This window comes from Apodemus sylvaticus, chromosome 11 (assembly GCF_947179515.1).
Source record: "Apodemus sylvaticus chromosome 11, mApoSyl1.1, whole genome shotgun sequence".
Classification (NCBI taxonomy): Eukaryota; Metazoa; Chordata; class Mammalia; order Rodentia; family Muridae; genus Apodemus; species Apodemus sylvaticus.
Window position 1 is genome coordinate 45157048 of NC_067482.1, and position 20042 is coordinate 45177089.

Consider the following 20042-nt stretch of genomic DNA (forward strand, 5'->3'; position numbering starts at 1 on the left):
GAGCAAAACCCAACCCCCCCCCCAAAAAAAAAGTCAGTTCAATAAAGAGAAATTGCTTCACTTTTTAAAGAAAGTAGCTAAGATAAAGGTTGCCTTAATATAAAATAAGAATATATTAACCATAACATTGTACTTTGGAAGATGGGACTTTAGCTTATATCCATTTTTATATTAAGGTAATGACTTCTCTTTTAAAGGGAATTTCATACAATATTGCTGCCCAGGGCATTTTACAAACAATAAACAATTCAGACACTATTAACATTCACATATGTAATTAGAGTTTACAAATGTACAAAATTTTGAGTAACAAATGTTTTAAACTTATTTTCCAAATATTCAGTTAACATGTCCCCCCACTCCCCAGTTTCTTGATTACAAAGAAGCACAAGGGGTTCCTAACTGTGTCCACATGTCTGCAACAAGGCAGCAGACAGAACACAGGAACAGCCAAACAACTGTGCCAGTATCAAAAGGACAAAATCAAATAAACTTTTGTAATATAAAAGAAAATAAATCCACATAATTAAATACTAGTTAGGTAGGAGAAGATTAGAGAGCACATAGCATTTATTTTCTCTACAGAAACTTGCATATTTTAGAGTAAGCATCCTGCTTTAATCTCAGTGATATCCTATCACAGTTGATGGATCTAGATGGAATGGAATGGCTATTTAAGTAGGACCCAGAGATCCAATCAAGTCTTTATTTGGTCAGTCTTATTTTTAATGCCTAGTGTGTTTTTCTTTATTCTTGGGTTAAACCAGTTTTAGTAATAAAATTCACAACTATAGCATATATAATATCATTTTACCTGAAAAAGCTAGCTAGTATAGTCTTTAGTATGTCATTAAAATAGTGGTTTGATTAAACAATAAAAAGTATGGAAGCTCATGTATGACAAACTTACAAAATAACATTTTAGAAGTTAGTATGCTTGTACTGTAATAACTCTGGACAATGTGAATCCGGTTAGTGCTGGATTGTTGTGGGGTTGGTGTTGTCTATATTGTATACCATGAAGGTCTGTTCCCAGTCCAACTGTGGCTTAATGTACTGAGAAATGAAGTGTCCTGTCCTCGGGGATCCACTCCCTCCCCATTGCTTCAACAGCTTCACTTTGAAATGAGGCACTTTGTGCCTAGGAACGTGGCATTGCGTGTTCGCTAAGAATGAATCCACGGGAGGGCTGCCGTGCGTTATAGAGAGAGAGAGCGTCTTCATTGAGAGGACAAAGTATGATGTCATATCTTCACAGTCACAACACATGCTCCGGCTCTTCCTAGACACAGTGGTGCAACCTGAAAATGGACAAGAGACATAGGTGTTGGGTGTGGAGGAGGAGACACCGAAGTGTACTGTGGGACCAGGTGAGTGACAGGACAGCCAGCCAGTCAGTTCAGCTTAGACAGCTTATTAAATACAACGTAACCACTTCCTGCTCTGGGACAATGCTGGCCGTGGGGTAGACAGTGGCTCCAGACTTTACAATCTCACTTCAGCCCCTCTATAAATGTCTGTCTGTCCATAGATTAACACAGTAAGTATGAAAACAGTTATTGTTCAGGTACTACAAGTGTAGCTCACTTAAAACAGCAACAGAAGTAGCAGCAGCATCTAAACACGACAGCTATGTGATGACAGATTGCTGACTTACAGACAAGTTGGGCTCACTCCTGTTTTATGATCAAATGTCTGCTTCTCATGGATTGGACTATGCCCCACCTGCAACCTCAACTATCAATGATTCTCTACTGTCTGTTCCACGGAAGGACAACTGCGCCTTGGTTTCAGGAGATTGTATGACCACCTTGCAACAATGCCTTTGTTTCAAAGAATCACTGCCTTGTTACAACCATCCAGCCACCTCTGCTCCCGGAGGCTGTCACCCTCCTGTTCCCTGTGGTCTGCAGTCCTGCCTGTTTGCCTGTCATATCCGTTTGGAAAGCCCCTCCTCCTGAACTATAAACCCATCCTCCCCATGTCCAAGGCTGACCTCTTGAACCCTGCAGTAGGGAGAGACGACCCTTGCACACAAATAAAAAAGCTTGTTTTGGGGCTGAGCCTATGCGCCTGCCCCCTAGCTATGTAGCAGATGTACAGTTTGGTCTTCATTCATGTGGGTCCCCAACAACTGGACAGGGGGCTGTCCCTGACTCTCTTCCTTCCTGTGGGTCCCCTTCCCCTAACCGTGCTGCCTCGGTGGGAGAGGATGCGCCCCGTCCTGGTTCTGCAGAAGCTTGATGTGGAGTGACACGTCCAGGGGGGCCTCCCCTTCTCAGAGGAGAAGATGAGGGGGGGAATGGAGTGACACGTCCAGGGGGGACTCCCCTTCTCAGAGGAGAAGATGAGAGGGAATGGAGGGAGAGCTGTGTGTATGGGGGGGGGGGGTGGGACTGGGATGTAAAGTGAATAAATAAATTAATGGGAAAAAGCTTGCTTTAATTTGCTTGGCCATGATGTTCAGTGGCCTCTCTCTGAGCATCTGTGGGCTGACCGCTCCTCTTCCACCTTCCGCTGAGTCCTGTCATCCACTGAAGAAATAAGACCGAGGTCACATGACTGAAGTCCTTTTTGCCTATGCTCCGTTACCGTTAGGCATTCCCTGTACACTCTTCCTGTCGTCCTTCCCCAGGCTGCTCTGCAGCTAATCCTCACCTTTATTTTTACTGGATTTTAGAGTCAAGTAGGAAACGCCTCTGCTTGTGTCTGCGAGGGCGGTTCCAGAGACCCACCCTGTATGTGGGTGGGCTCATTCCTTAGCTTTGGGTCCAGGACTGAATTAAAAAGGGGGAAAGAGTGGGGCACTGTGGTGTTTTGAATAAGAATGGCCCCCTTAGGCGCATATGTTTGCATGCTTGGTCCTTAATTGAAAGCTCTTTGGAAGAATTAGGAGATGTGGTCTTACTGGAGGAAGTGTGTCTCTAGGAGTCAGGCTTTGAGGACTCAAAGCCCAGCCAGGTCAGTGTCTGTCTGTCTATGACAGGCGCCGACATTTATTACTCTCTACTTCCTAACCTCAGACACAGCGGGACCAGCTATCTAATGCTTCTGCCACCATCTCTCTCCCCAAAGATGGGCCTTTCCAGAAAGAGAGATGGTTAGCTACAAGGCTTTTGTTAATGAGCTTGCCACACTGAGTTCTTACTTGTTAACGTAATTTAGGTTTGTCATGTTTATTAGATAGTAACCAGAAATTTAACATACTCCCAAATAGTGAGTATTTAAAAATGATTACTCTTGGAAGGGTGAACTGTTCAATTATTTCTGACGCCTGCCCTTGCTTATTTTCTACAATATCCCCTCTCCTTAGTGCAGCCCTCTGTGGTTCTGTCAGTTCTACCACTGCTACAACATCTTATCAAATAAAGGGTGGCTCATGATTTTTCTGCATATTAATTTATACTTCAAAGGAATTTGGATTTTGGTATAAAATCAGACACTGCATCTTGTTTTTTAATATTTAGTCGAGGCAACTTTATCTCATTAAAAGGACTAGTTGGTTTTTATTTTATGTGTATGTATGTTTGCCTGCACGTGTGTGCAGTGTATGTAGAGTCCAGAAGAGGGCATCGGGTCCCCTGGAACTAGAGGATGTTGTGAGCCTCCATTCCGGTGCTGAGAACCAAACCTGGACCCTCTGCAAGCGCAGCAAGAGCTCTCCTAACAGCTGAGTCTCTCGGCCCCCACAGCTGTGCGATGCATGTCAGTGCTGGATAAAGTTGACAGTCTTACGGAAAGATGCTTTCAGGAGAAGCGAGAGGTGAGGCAAGGAGAAACAAAAGGTTGTACCTGTGTCCATTCGTTTGTCTGGGGGTCATAAGCCTCCACTATGTTCAGGTAGGTCTGTCCATCATAACCCCCGACGGCATACAGCTTGTCACCAAGCAAACAGACGCCCACTGCGTCTCTGCTAATGCTCATGGATGCCACGGCAGTCCACATGTCTGTTTTGGGATCATATCTGAAAGAAAAGTTCACGAATCAAGCTGACATTGCTTTTGAAATATTTTGTGTACAAACATTTGTCCTGTAAGTCTAGCTTCTGTGTGATCGCTGATATAAATATGTTGAACACATTTTAGAGAAATAGATCAGTATTTTCCTAAAAACCACATAACTTATGGTGTTGTAGATTCATTTAGTTGTAGATTCATAGCATACTTAAGAACTCAATACGTATAAACTGCTTCAAGGCTTCAGTGTCCACAATGGAACTGTGGGCAAAGCAATATATTCAGCTCTGTGCACAATGACTTAAATTCTCAGTATGGTAGCTATCCATGTTTCCTTGCTCTTTTTAAACTAGAACTACTGCTCAGTGGTGTTGTTTAAAGGGCAGACAGTTCATGCTAACATGCCATATTGCTTTTGCTGTTTTTTTGTGTCAACTCCTGTCTTTTCTTGGTGTAATTAATCACACTAAAGACTCCTGAATTTCCTACCTGGATCACAACATGAGCAGAGTTGTAATTACCTTCTCCCCACTACAGGTGAGAGGCAGCTGCAGCTTACCTGCCTTCTGCAGTGACACCAGGCCCGCCTGTCCTTAGACATCCTGAGTACCGTCGAGCCTGTCAGCCAGACTGTCCTTCTTGTCATTTACAGTTAGTTCTCTAAGTGAAGCACTCCAGCCTCACACAGTTGGATCCACTCTCCCTCTCTGGTACTCACTGGTTTCATACTCCTCTTTCAGATATAAAATCCTCGTCACTGCCCAGCGCTCGGCGCAACCTGCTCTCCCACGTGGCCCCTCTCCGCTCGACCTGCTCGCCCACCTGGCTTCTCTCCAGCACCCTGGCTCTCTGGCCACTCAGTTGCCCTTCCTGTTCATGTGAACTATATATATATATATATATATATTCTGTTTTGGAGCATTCACACAAGATTCTAATGAGTCTTCCTGTAAAATGCATTCAATTCTCTCTTATCCTTAAACTAAATAAGAAAAATATATGAAGACTCGACCTGCCGGCCTCACTGCTGTTAGGGCCTCTACCAGGCCTAAAAGCTGAGTTTCTTACGACCAGTATGTAGGACTTGGTTAAGCCTTTAAGCCTTGTAAGAATCTCTAATTTGTCTTTATCATTTTCTATTATTTCATTGTATATCAAAATGGGCCAGACATGTCCCTGTCCTCTGTACTGCTTCTATGGCTTCCAGCCCTAACTCATTCTTTCTGAGATTCACCAAGCTCCTTTACATTCTGGAAAGGCAGAATGTAGTACAAAACAGCTGAACAACAGTAAATGCTTGTCCCAGTGGATACATTATAGGCTCACTCCCAAGGTAATACAGGAGGAGACAGGAATTCAGGTAGGAGGCTGGGACACAGGTGGAGAGCGCCAGAGAAGACAGTGTCCGCAGAACTGTGGAGACCATGCTGATGGGTGCTCACTGCTCTATACCTTTGTCTGCAAGTGTGTGAAGCTAATGTTTTGTTCACAGGAAATTACCTCTCCACACAGTCCGAGAGCCTGGAAGTCAAGTTGGATGTGGGAGCATCGTGCCCGCCAATGGCGTACAGCAGCCCATTCCAGGTCGTGACTCCGACCCCGCCTCTTCTTTTCGACATCTGGGCACATAGTGTCCATTTGTTGGTATGAGGATCAAAGCATTCTACTGACTTGAGGCAGGAACTCCCATCACGACCACCAACTGCATAGAGTCTAAAACAGAACAAAAGAAGTGACAGAAAAGACACAGGGCTGTGTCAGGCTTACTGCAGACAGGCTATTGCTGACTTAAAATGCCATCCGTGATGCAGCATGCTGACAGCACTAAGAAAGAAGATGTGCCAGGGATGAAATGGTACCCACAAATGCCATCGAAAGCGATTTCCACATCTCTGCCCATTAGGCCCTTACAACACTAACACGAAGGACTCAGCACATGGGCCTGAGGGGCTTAGGAAGATATTATTTTCTACTTTTTTTTTTTCTGAGCCAAGGTCTCACTGTGTAGCCTCAGCTGCCTTAGAACCCATTATACAGACCAGCCTTGCTCCAAACTCAAGCCTTCTGCCCCTGCCCCTTCCCAGAGGATGCGTGGCCACCCTACCCACCATCTTTTCCTTTATATCACAATTCAACCTTCCCTCCTCCCTCCATCTGTAAGTGATAACATGAATACCATGAAACAAAGAAATTAATTAAAACCATCAAGGGTTGGGCAAAAAGGTGAAAAGGTTTGTATTTTGTCCTCATACAATTGAGAACTGTGCGTGAGGACCCTGTCAAAGCCGTGCACTTACAGCAGACAGAGGGTAGGCAAACGGGTTTTCTCAAAGGCATTCTGGGGTCACCAGTCGACAAGATGAGAGAGAAGAGAATCAAAAGTAAAGGTGACTCAGTGAAAATGACGAAGAGGAGCATTAGGGAGGTGCTGACCATAGCACAGAGTGAGTGAGTGAGTGAGTGAGTGAGAGAGAGAGAGAGAGAGAGAGAGAGAAGCACAACACTGAGAGACCCCAGCACCAAGAGACCTCAGCATTGTGTGTATGTGTGAGTATGAGAGAGAGAGCACACAGCACTGAGAGACCACAATACTTTAATTTTTAAATGTATGTATCTATGTTTCCATTTTTCATATATGTGTATATACATACTTTGTATGCATGTGGGCACATGGGTTTGTGGGTACACATACATGTGCACATATGCACATGTGGGGTCTGAGGTTGATGTCACATATCCTCCATTGCCCTCTACCTTATCCAGCATGGCAGGCGTCTCAATCAAACCCAGAGCTCCTGGATAAGGCTAGCCTTGCTGGGCGGCTTGTTCTGGTGATGCCCCGACTCTGCCTTTCCAGGCTGGAATGACAGGTAGGCTGCTTGCCACACCCATCAGATGCTTGCATGGGTTTTACAGACCTAACTGTGGTCCTCAAGTTTATCAGTGACCCCTTTAACTGCAAACATCTTCCAGTCCAGTGTAGTACTTTAAAAAAGAACATATAACTTGGAAGGTATTTAAACCACTGTTGCTGTTGTTATAATATTGGGTATTTATATAAAATGTATACACTCCAAAGTAGCATGTGGGTCCCTTGGGGCTGCTATGGAACGAGGTTAGAGGAAAGGCTTCCTTAACTCACGCGAAGAACTCCTCTAGCAACAATCAATCTGGTTTATTGTGACTGCACTAGAACTTCAAAGGTCTTCTTACTTTCCACTTAGTACTGCCACGCCTACTGTGCTCCTGGGGGTGGACATAGTGGCAACAAAATTCCACTGGCGGGCCTGGGGGTCCCATCGCTCCACAGTGTTCAGATAGCTCCAGCCGTCGTGCCCTCCGACTGCGTACATGGGGCCTTCCAGTACAGCCACGCCTAAAGTGGACCAGAGAGGGAGAGGCTCATCAGAAGGTAAGCACAGTGAGTCTGAAACAAGCAGTCCTAACCAATCACAGATGAAGGCGACACTACTGGGCTCCCTCAGGGCTTTTCTGAGGTCTGTGGGGCCGAACCAGCACTGCGATTCTTTTCCTGACAATTAGAGACTGTATTCTGAGGGACGATGACCACAGTGGACCGTTTGTACACTGTCTTCTCTAAGTCCTCAGGCTTACATTCTCTCCCCTCCAAGACTTCGGAATCTGGGTTTTACTGCAGCTAAGTTTGACACCACAGCCTTGTATTTACTGGAATCATCATGAAGGAGAGAGTCAGCAAACATCTTAGTTTATACTAAGTTTCTACTTACACTCCATAGAACGTATACTGTTTTGCAGGACACAGACATGAGCTACACGTCAGGTATGTGGCCACTTAACCAGTGGACCGAGGTAAGGAAGGGCAGAGAGAGCGGGCGCCTGTCTGACACAACAGCAGAGGCACGAGTGCCCATAGAGACCATGCACAGAGGAAGCGGCGGGCGGCACAGCACCGTGCTGGGGAGCCCAAGCTGTCTAATGGGCTGAGCAGGTGACTGACTGGGAGAGGCCAGAGGAGGAGGGAGTCAGAAGTAACGTTCTCTCACCTCATCCCTCATAAGAGCTTTAGATTCCATTGTGAACGGGATGGAGTCAGTCGAGGATTTCTTGTTTTGAGAGAAAGAGAGATTCTCCCTATGTAAACGAGGCTGCTCTCAAACGCATAACCCTCCTTCCTCCGCTTGCCAAGTGTTGAAATTACAGGTGGGAACCACCACATCTGGTTAAGTAGAGGATTTTTTTTTTTTTAAAGATTTATTTGTTTCAGACACACCAGAAGAGGGCATCGGATCCCATTACAGATGGTTATGAGCCACCATGTGGTTGCTGGGACTTGAACTCAGGACCTCTGGAAGAGTCCTGTGCTCTCAGCCACTGAGCCATCTCTCCAGCCTGGTAGTTCTCTTTTTAAAGATGTCTTTGAAGGTGGGCCGGTGCCGCATGCCCTTGTTTGAGCTCTCAGATGTGAGGGATGCTTGGGAACTGGTCTTGACTGAGCCCACACACAGCTCTCCCTCGTGGCACAGATGGGAACCATGTGGTGGCATCCTGACAGGCGGCTTCTAAGTAGGTGAGCAGACACACTTACCAAGCCCGTGCCTGTGTGTGGACATAGGCGGCATCACGCTCCAGGTTTTTGTTTTGGGGTTGTAGCACTCTACAGTGTTGAGAGTCTTCAGTCCATCTCGCCCTCCGACCACGTACAGCTTGTCATCTAACACGGCGACGCCGAACTGTAGCCTCCTCCCGTTCATGTTTGCCACAGGAGTCCACAGATTTGTGCGGAGGTCATACTTCTCAATGCTCGTTGCTCCTTAACAGTGACGAAGAGAGTGAGTTAGGAGGCCACAGGTTCCACCCCGGCTATGTTACAGACACACACGCATGCACACACGCATGCACACACGCATGCACACACGCACACACACACACACGCATGCACACACGCACGTATGAACGCACACGCACACACGCACTCATGCACACACACGGTGGTTCGAGGTTGGTGTATGGTGTTTTCCTTTGTCTCTCTCCACTTTGTCTTTCCAGAGGGGTCTCTCTGAACCAGAACTCACTGTTTTGGTTAGGCTGGCTGGCGAGGGGCTCCAGCAATCCACCCAGCTGCCTCCCAGGAGTGGGATTACACAAATGTGTCAGCTCTGTATATGGTTTCTGGGGATTTGAACTCAAGTCCTCTTGCTTGCATGGTGAAGCACTTTACTAAGGTTTTTGAGACTGACACCAAGTCTCGTTCCATCTTTGTATTCTCACAGCACTAAACAGAATCCCTTCTAAATACTAGCTGGTTAAAAATCATTTTTACTTTGCATAATCTTTCTTGGTAATATTTGGCAATAATGATATTTTACTCATTCAGATTAAAAATGTGTTTTAATGATCAAGATTGTATGCATTTGATTCTTCATGACTTTAAAATGCCCATCAAATAAAATAAAATAATATAAAAAAGAAAAATCACCTTCCATCAAATAAAAAAATCTTTCTCCATTGATGAATTTTCAAACTTTTTTTGTAGGATTTTGTTATAAATTGGAAACTCAAAATTTAAAAGTCTAAAATGTTTTATTTATATATATATATCTGTATATATATTATTGATATATATGTATATATACTTTTATATATTTATTTATATATATAAATATATATACATATCTATGTGTGTATATAATGTTTGTGGGTGTGTTGGGGGTGGCTGGAGAGACGCTATAGAGGTTAAGAGTACCTAGGTTTAATTCCTAGCCCCCAGAGTTTGTAACTTTGGCATAGGAGGATCCCAGATCTACTGCCCTCTTCTGGCTTCCACAGGCACTGCATGCACATGGTGCACATTAGTTGAGCCAAGCTGGCCAATGGGGCTGAGGACCATGGTGGGCTGGGACTGAGAGGCAGAGGCAAGTCAGAGAGCTTCTGTCAGGCCGCAGGCACTGGCTCTGGGAGTATGGAAAGAGGTGACGAATACAGAAAAGTCCCATAACAACCCAAAGCCAATAGCACGTGCGCGGTCTTCAACCTCTCGTGACAGCTGTTAGACTGGCACAAAGAACTGCCAACCGCCTTAAGCAAGCCTGGAACCCAAATATCTGAGTTTAACTTTCGTTTTTGTGTTTGTATGTATTCATGAATTTTTCCTAATTATTTAAGAGTAAAAATCACCATGGAATGCAATCTCTGATAAGTGGATATTAATTAGCCCAGAAGCTCTGAATACCCAAGGTACAAATTGCATAACAAATGACTCCCATGAAGAAGTATGGAGAGGATCCTGATCCTGGAAAGGATTGATCTAGCATTGGAAGGGAATATAAGGACAGAGAAAAAGGAGGGAGGTGATTAGAGAAGGGATGGAGAGAAGAAGGTTTATGGGACATATGGGGAGGGGAGATCCGGGAAAGGGGAAATCATTTGGAATGGAAACAAAGAATATAGAAAATAAAAATATTAAAAAAAAGAGTAAAAATCACAGAACCGATGACCATGTATCCCTAAATATTTCAGTAGATCTTCCTCAGAGTAAACCATTCTTTTTAAAAGTCATAAAACAACCATCAAGACCTGGGAATTCACATTTACAGTGCTTTAAGCATTTTCCTATCCGTCTCAATCATGACCTCTATGGCACGGCAAAACGAAAGAACAAAAACAAAACAAAAAACCAGGACAATATATCACAATATTTGATATTTTTCTCTATGTTCTATAATCTGGAATGAAGTCTGATCTTTTCTTTAGTTTTTTTAGAAATTACATGTATGTATACATGTATGCATGCATGCATGCATCTCTGTTTGTGTATACACTTATGCAGATGTCTTCAGGCTAGAAGGTTTCAGGTTCCCTGTTGCTGGAGCTGTAGGTAGTTGAGAACTGTCTGATGTGGGTGCTGGGACCTGAGCTCTGGTCCCCTGAAGTGGCACCAAGGACTGCTCCTTAACTGTTGAGTCCAATCTGCAGCCCCTAAGTCTATACTCTGAAATGTATTTTATGGCCTCCACAATCTTTAATACTACAGACAGAGAAGTTATCCTGTAGACTGTCTCCTGGGTTGGACCTGTGCTTTCCCCAGGACTCGGGTGGCGTGCTGCTGACTTCTAGAGAGTGGGTCCTATCAGAGCGCCTGCTGCTTGGTCTCACCCCGGCACCGTCAGCTTAGGTTGCTCAGTTAAGCATTGTGTATCAGTGCTTAGACCTCGTGAAACAGCGCTTAACCCTCTGTACCAACCAAGCCAGGAGGTAGCGCTGAATCTCTTTGACTGTCACAACTGTTCCAAGACTTTCTGACTTTCAGATTAGAGGTGCTATACTTTGGTGGCTACCAAATGTTTAATCTTTCTTTCTTTGGTTTCTTTCCTGCAGTACTGGGAATTGAACCCAGTGCATCATGCATGTGAAGTGCTCTCCCTGAACTAAATGGTTACTTTTTCCTAGTCTCATCTTTTATTATTGTTGGTATCACACTAACATAGAGTTCCTTTTTCATTTGCGTCACTGGGAACTCATGGAGACTCTGATTTTATTTTACCTTCATTTACATTAATTACTTACTTTGATGCTCAAATTACTTAAACTCAATGGAATCTCCCAACAATGTCTTCTCTACCTTTTGACCTGCCTCTTACCATCCCTTGAATATTTTTCTGGCACTAAGGTGCTTTCTGGTCTCGTCTTTTCCTGTCCTTGTCCCTCAAGCAGCCATTTCTCCACAGGGCCTCTTTCTTGGTAGTATTACGTATTACCCTCCGTTCTTCGAGATCAAAGATTTCCCAATACCTTTTGTTGAATCCATTCCTCCAACTGCAAATAACGTGCCAACAGTTGACTTCCGAGGCTTGGTCCGAGGGCTCTGCAACATGGGCCGTCTCTCCGGTAATAAATGGTACTTCATTGCTTCCATGATGAGTTTCTGACATTCTATGTCATCCCGGAAAAGGGCGTTGTTTTCCATGTCTGCCAGGAACTAGAAGAGAGCAGAGTGTACGGACAATGAAGACACACAGGACAGACTTCCATCCATTGCTTTGCTCTGTTGATCTGTTTATTTCTAGGATTTTATTTCATTTTTGAGACAGGGTCTTACCATGTGGCCCTGGTTGGCCTGGAGTTCATGATGTAAAGCAGGCTAGTTGTGGACTGCTGCTTCCCCTGCTTCAGTATCTCACGCACTGAAATCACAGGCAGCAGCCACCACCAGCAGCAGTGCCCCTGCCTCATGAGTGCAGGCGGTAGAGACACGCCCCGCCCTCCCCCGCCCTGGTGGTGTTGTTTCGGAGGCAGGAACTCCTATATTCTGGCTTTGAACCCTTAAGGGTCCCAGGCCGGCCCTGAGCTTCTGGTGCTTCTGCCTCTGCCTCGCAGTGCTGAGACCCTGAGCTTCTGGTGCTTTTGCCTCTGCCTCGCAGTGCTGAGACCGCAGGCAGGTGAGAGCCGCCACAAGCAGAGTATTGGTGCCTTTACTGCGTGTTCTGAGGTCTGATATTCTGGCCTCCCCCATCAAGTTTTCTTGGGTATTTGAGGTTTAGTTTTCTGTGTTGGTTTAAAACAAAGTTTATTTGTTTCTCTCTCATTTTCTTGATTCTCTTGGCTTTCTGGTGGATGGTGCTAAGTTCTTTATTAGTTATGGAGAATACACATTGTGTGGTATTAGGTCTTTCTGTCCAAGGAGCCTTCTTGCCTGTATGACTTTCTTTGCTGTCTTCACCTTCATTTTATTAAAACTGTTCTTATATATGTAATTATTTTTATTGCCATTTTAAATTTTTGGTTATTTTTTTAAAACTAACTTCCTTCCTTCCTTCCTTCTTTCCTTCCTTCTTTCCTTCCTTCTTTCCTTCCTTCCTTCCTTCCTTCCTTCCTTCCTTCCTTCCTTCCTTCCTTCCTTCCTTCCTTCCTTCCTGTTTTACTGGAGAAGAAAAAAAAAATCTCCCAGGGATCAGGACTCGTATTACCCTGGTACTTGACCACACTCCCGGCTCCAGCTGTTACACATTCCCCATCATCAGGTGGGGATACTTTGACATCTTTTCTGGGTGCACATCAACTCTTTCAGTGTATGGCCCTATATTGCCCTTCAGTGTATGGTAAGTAACTGGATAAACTTCTGGCTGGAGCTAGATGGGACTGGTGCTTGCTTATACTCAGACAGCAGTTGCTACAGCATGCCCTGTGTGATCCATCTTTATTTAAGCTGCCTCCTTCTCTCCCTGATTTAGTGTTCAAATTAAGAACTGTTGCCAATTTTTCCTCAAATATTTTTCATACATCTATTGATAAGAACATACAATTTTTTTCCTTTGAAGCTAGTGATGTAATGACTCCCTTGATAGAGTCCCTGGTCGTTCGCTCTTCTGTTGTTGTACTGTATAAGCACAGGACACGCACCAGACGTGACCCAGTTGGAGGACATTTATAAGTGTATCAAATGGAAAGGTTTGGAGCATTTCTTTCACCTAAGACAGATCCCAGAGCTCCGCTCCTGTTAACAGCCACACCCATGCCATCTCCTGTCCCAAACATTAATCTACTCCTACACATTTGTCTTGTGTATTTCATACAAACAAAATCAACACGCCCTCTGTCTTGCTCATTTTATTTAGCATTTCTTTAGGTTTCCCTCGGTGTAGCATGTATCAGCCTTTGCTGCTGAATTATTATGCATTGCTAGTGACTGGCTCTATTTCACCCTCCATCTGGCAACTGATGGACACTTGGTTTGTTTCCTGTGTAGAACAACTATAAAGCTGCTAACAAAGTTGTGTGCACATCACCCAACTGTGTGGACATATTCTGATTTCTCTTGAGTAGATAACTAGGTAAAATTATCCTTAACTTTAAAGAAACCTCAAAACTGTATTCCAAAACATCTCTACCATACTCACATTGCTCTAGCACCCTGCGAGGTTTCTGCTTCCACACATTCCCACCAATCATGCTCATTTTAGCCAGCTGGGTGAGTAAAAGGTGGATCTGAGTGCATTTCTTTAATAGCTAATAATGCTGGGAATATGTCCAGGCATTGATAATTGAAGGGAGCCAAAGTTCCAATAAAGGTTACCATAAAAAAGACTGTGGCATTTGGTAAGCATGCATCATAGGCAAAACAAACCCAGTCAAACACAAGTCACCTGACTTGGGCTGCTTTTCCCATGCTCACAAAACATAAACTTACCACAGAAGTCATTAGTGGATATGCAATGAGTTGGCTTATTTAGATTAATGTTACTGTTTGTACTGCTTCTGATACAATTACCCTGATGCTTTCTAAATAAAAATAAATGTGAGATAAAATATAGAAAGTAGTATCTCAGGAGATTGCATAGTAACTGTAATATGAAGCAAAACATATTTCTTAACAGGCTGGTAAATTCTGTAGTTTATTAAAAATGAGGTTAGTTATATTTAAGTTAAGAGGTGAGAATAGAAAAATTATAAAGCAATTAATTCAAGAACAACATTAATCAAGTATTAGTGGAGCAGGTTTGCTATTGTTCAGGAAATTATTATGATATGCTAAACTATAAAATATTGATTCTAATATATATCTTGCATTTATATGAATTCCAAATGCCTTGTCTGCCATAAACAATGTCAAACTATTACAATAAAGGCACGTGAAGAGACAGACGAGCTGGCTGTGTGGATTCTTCTCTTCGCTCTTGCATTTGCTTCTCGTGACTGTCTCTCTAGAGCTTCAAACCACACAGAGACTTATCCACACTGCATACAACTTGGTCAGCTCTAAAGTGTCTTCCCTGTAGCATCACTGACTGTAGTACTTCTTTCTTCTTGAATGAGTCAGTTTTCAATGGAACTCCACCCAAGAGTAAATAACATGACCACAATCACTTCCTTTTTGATTATCCAGTTTCTTTGGAAAGTCATGTAAAATGATCGATCATTTGGAGACTGGGGACAGCTCAGCTGGTAAAATGCCCACTACACATGTATGAACTTGAATTCAAAACTCCAGGTCCCCCACAAAAGCCAGGTACCAAGGCATGCATCTGTGACTTCAGCGTGGGGGGCCGCAGGCAGGCGGCTGCTCCCTGGCGGCCATAGTGATGAGCTCCCGATTCAGTGAGAGGTCCTCAAAAGAGGCAGACAGTGGCTGAGAAAGACAACTGATGTGGACCCCTGGTATCTGTATGCACTCACACCTTCATACATGTGCATCTGCAGAGACATGTGCATACATACAAATGAGTACACACAGCACATGTGTGTGCATGCGTGTGCACATACACACAAGCAAAAATAATTTTAAAAAAGCTCATTTCGGGGTTGATGAGATGGCTGAGTGAGCAAAGTCCTTGCCGTGCAAGTCTGGTGAGCTGAGCTCCAGCCCTGGAACCTATGTAAAGGTGGGAGAGAACACACCTCATGAAGCTGTCCTCTGACCTCCACAAGCACACTGTGGAGTGTGTGCCCCTCCCCATCACACACGTACAAATCCACTTATGAATAAGACATTTAAAAATTTTAAAAAGACCATTGTGTAGCATGTTATAAATATACATATTATTTCTTCCATCATTTACAATGTCTACTGTTGTTGGCACTATAATAAAATGAATACTTGGAAGCCAAATTCTGTCTAGCAAGGGCTCAAAGTACTTTGTCTAACATGATAAAAATCTCATTTATATGATATCATTGAGAAAACACGATTTCACAAGTATAAATTCTCTAGGTTATTATACCTAGTCTCAGTTCTTAAAATAGTCATTAATTACTTGATAGGCATTTGACAATTTTAATAATTGTTATATATTTTGTATGTAAAACATACAGAATCTAACTTCAGAATTCTACTTGGTAATTGTGTAATTTTGTTTTTCATTTTTATCACCAAAACCTAAATCCAAATCCCTAGAACCAAAAAGTAATCACCCTTAACTGGAAACTCTGTAACACACACACACACACAAACATACACACACACACACACACACACACCTGGGAAATCTATTACACCCCTCCCCAATGACTCAGGGAACACTGTGGAAGGGGGACAGAGAGATTACAAAAACCAGAGCTGAGGGGAGATTGCCACAAAGCAGTGAGTTGTGGCCATGGCAGGGCCTTTGCACTCAAGAACTAACGCATCTGTGATGGCCTGCACAAGACCTGGACAGGCTCAAGCACAAGCCGGCCAATACCCAACGTGGACGAGGAGGGGCTCGTGAGGCTCTCCCTTAGCTGAGGTGCTTTGCAGGTGACAGCCATTGAGGGAGGCACAGTCAGTTTTCTACAGGCACTCAAGCACAGTAAATTTCCCATGAAGCACGCTCTCTTTGTCTTTCTCTGTCTCTCTCTCTGTCTGTCTCTGTCTCTGTCTCTGTGTGTATGTGTGTGTGTGTGTGTGCGCGCGCGCGCAAGTGTGTGTGTGCCTGTGCAGGTGGGTGGGCCTATGCCTGTGTTCCTTGGGGAGTAGGATGGGGAGTAATGACAATCATCTAAATACACTGTATCCTATTCATAGTGTAAGTTACCAAAGGTGTATTTAGGTGGAGACAGAGTAAAAGTGTTACATCGTGCAACTTACTATTATCATTTTAATTAAGGAAAACATAGCTCAGAGCTCAGAGGCAAAGTAACTGTTGTCATTGTGCAGGGCACTGTAGCCAACCCAACCATATTTGCTCCTGCATTACTACAGCTCATCATGGACAGGGGGTTCTTAAATCTGAGCAGGCATCCAAATCCGAGGTTTCTAGGGCCCATCTCACAGAGTTCTGAGATAAGGTCTAGTTAGTATTTGTATTTCATAAAGTTCACAGGTGCTATCGATTCTACACTTCAAAACCACTAGGCTAGCCCCCCAGAGTCCCCCTCCTTGTCTGTCTTCTGTGTAGCACCTGACGACACAACCCTTCCTCCTCCTCCTCAGTCATGGAATCAAGTTCCAGTAACTCTCTCATTTGACTAGGTTGGTAATGGCCATTGAACGTCAGTGTTTCCCACAGTCCAGCACTAGTGCTTTTCCATTCTCCCTGGCCAGAATCATTCTTTTGCTTTGGGTTTCAACATGCTGGTAAGTTTATCCATTTTTTTTTCTCTTAATATCATTGAGGATTTAAGATTTAAGGAGCTGAGCGATTTTGGGGAAATGGTTCTCCATTCCCCTTCCCACGCTACACTCTGCATTCTTTGTCTAGAATGACTTCACCCTCTAACTGAATTCTACACACAGGATTACGTTGGGTCTTCTAACCCTGTCATTAAGTTTTGTCAGGTTCTGGTCATGTCTCTCTGGCACTGCCTGGGTGTCTACTTGGCCTGGTTGGCCTCTGACAGCCTTTGTAATGGCTTTCTAGTGCTAGCCCTGATTCTCTGCAGAGCATTTACAGTGCTGCTGCCCAACAGTTACATTATGCCGTTCCTATTATAAAATCCTCCCATCCTTCCTCACTGCTTTTAAGATAAAGTCCAAACTTCTTGGCATGATGAAAGGTTCTTCACAATCTGGTTAAGTTCCTTCTCTAGCTTGATCTCCTAACATCGCCTCTCTTTATTTTTGGGCTCCAGTCAAGTGAGTGTTCTTCACATCCCATAGTGTATGCTTCACAGCAGGGCACAGTCTGGACTCTTTCCTGAACCTCTCCCCCGCCACCCCCCGCCCCACTTTTGATGTCTAGTCCAAGATGCAGATCACATGACATTTAAGGAGGTCACTCTGATTCTCTGTCATAATTTGTTGGTGGTGTTTTGTTCTTGGAGGGCTCCTCATTGTCTCCATGTTTCGCTCCCTCACCTATCACGACCTCTCCTAACACACTGGAACCACACCTCGTTTGTACTGCTTCCCCTTATCCTATACCCTGCAACTTTATACACGGTGTTTAATAGGCAGACTAGTCTGTGGCAAGGGCACAGACCTGTACTTGGGGCCGAATCCTAGCTCTGGCTCTCAGAGCTCCATGTTAATCAGTAGCAAAGACAAACAGAGGCACGCTTGAGGAGGTAAGGAAGCAGGCGGCTACGCTGTGTTCCGAACATCCGCTTGGACTTGAGTTGGCCTGAAGCTTCGTTCGCACCCCAGGTGTCGGACTGAATGATCTCCTGCCTTTCAAGTTTAAGGACTCGGAGATGTCCTATTCCTAAGTTCACAGGAACAGGGATTTGAGGTTGGTGGGAAGCTTGTCACACCACGAGTGCCCTTCAAACTGCAGAACTGAGCTCTTTCCACGCTATGTGGTTATACATGCTCTTTCCAACAGCTAATAACATTTTTCATATTTTATTTTCTTTCATTTAGAAAAGAATAGGAAAGAATATCTGCTGGGAAGCAAGGAAATTTAAGTGCCCTCTTTAAATCTGATTTCAGGAGAATTATTTTATTGTGCTATTTTTCCGACGGCCATCCATTCACGCAGTTCCACTGTAACAGGGAGGGCCTAGCGTGAAGCCTTGGCAGAGACTCTTGTCTTTGCTAGACAGTGTGCAAACAGCAGCCTCCACTCACAATAGACAGATGATGCATTATCTGCAAAATTAATACAAACAAGGCAATATCTGCGGCACTTTAAATAATAAGAAAAAAAGCAAAAGGAGGTCAGGCCTGACTCAGCAAGGATTCTCTCCTACTCTGCTTTCAAGGCCTCTTTTTCTATTCATGCCCGAGACAGGCAGAAGAAAAAAAAACCCACTGGGAAAGTCCCTATATATTCTAGGGCAAACTGTACAAAGGAGAAACTGTATGTGAGGATTGATACCTCTGAATGCACTGTGAGGGGCCTCTTCACTCTGAAACCATAATTATATATGTGTGTTTGTGTGAGTGTGTGTGTATCATATTTTGTTTCACAGAATGCACTTCTCTCATGATAATTGTGACAGTCAGAAAAGAAGTATCTCTATTTGGTCAGAATCAACTTGGGGAGACCAAATAGCTCAAGTGTTAGACCATTTGTCGTGGAACCTCGTAGCTAGTGGGTACTTAACCTACATGTGACGATGCGTTGACCTAAACTTCCTGGCTCTCAGGACTAAGTTCCCTCCAGTTAGTAGAACAGGTATACAGTAGAGTCAAGCAAACTGCTAACTCAGAATCAAGAGTGCTAATCAATGCACTTTAGATAGCTTGCCCCTCTGAACTACAGAGGCAGCATTTGCTAGTTGAACGTCTTCTAAGCTGTACATTCCACAGGAGTACATGTATAACTTACTTTGACTGGCTAGTCAAAGAAACACGCGTGTACGCGGATGCCTCTCACTTACCTGCGGCGCCAGGAGAGGCAGCCTAATGTAAGCCAGGAGCTTACTGAGGTCTTTCCGCCTCTGCTCCAAATCGTGCCGGACCCAGGTGAGAAGGGCATTCAGTATGGTCTCCTCGTTAGGAATGTTCATGTCGTCACTGGCCAAGAGCTTGGCAATTTCATTGGCTGGGAGTAACACAAATTCCTGGTTTCTGATTACTTCCATGAAATGTTCCTAGAGGGGGAAAACAGCAAATAAATGATATTGTTCCTTTTTAATCACCACTGTTTTATGAAAAAAGGCTCAGTTTTTTATATTAGGAGTCTAGAATAATTTATACTTTAGACACACTTTTATACTTTAGACCTGTTAGGAAAGAAAGCCAAGAAAATCCCGAACCTGTATCACCTTTTAAACATGTGTGAGTGGAAACTGTGTCACAGGAGCACACTGTGAGTGGGAACAGAGTCACACGAGCACACTGTGAGAACAGAGTCACACGAGCACACTGTGGGAACAGAGTCACACGAGCACACTGTGAGTGGGAACAGAGTCACACGAGCACACTGTGAGTGGGAACAGAGTCACACGAGCACACTGTGAGAACAGAGTCACACGAGCACACTGTGAGAACAGAGTCACACGAGCACACTGTGAGAACAGAGTCACACGAGCACACTGTGGGAACAGAGTCACACGAGCACACTGTGAGTGGGAACGGGGTCAGATGACAACACTGTGACAGTGTCAGATGACGACACTCTGAAGTGGACCTATGACATTTATTTAGTGCTTTGTTCAAGTTTGGGAGTAGTTCTGACAAGTCTTCTGAAGAAAGATTGAAGAAAATGAAGTAAACATCAAGGAAGAGAACTAACACCAGGCTCACCA

At 44.1% G+C, this 20042-nt stretch overlaps 1 protein-coding gene across 6 annotated transcripts in view; it reads right to left on the reverse strand.

Moving 5' to 3' along the window:
• Positions 1-258: 258 nt before the first annotated feature.
• Positions 259-20042, reverse strand: part of Klhl5 (kelch like family member 5) — a 60291-nt gene continuing 40507 nt past the window's right edge. For 5 of the 6 annotated variants that reach the window (XM_052198113.1, XM_052198115.1, XM_052198116.1 and 2 more), the window contains 7 exons: positions 19173-19385; positions 11727-11913; positions 8524-8748; positions 7170-7332; positions 5457-5669; positions 3793-3964; positions 259-1301 (listed from right to left, as the gene is read on the reverse strand). In XM_052198113.1, the coding sequence (XP_052054073.1) occupies positions 1245-1301; positions 3793-3964; positions 5457-5669; positions 7170-7332; positions 8524-8748; positions 11727-11913; positions 19173-19385 (1230 nt within the window). In that variant the 3' untranslated portion in view covers positions 259-1244. Of the gene's footprint in view, positions 1302-3792; positions 3965-5456; positions 5670-7169; positions 7333-8523; positions 8749-11726; positions 11914-15177; positions 15304-19172; positions 19386-20042 lie in introns of those variants that run through there. The other variant, XM_052198117.1, reaches the window with a different exon arrangement.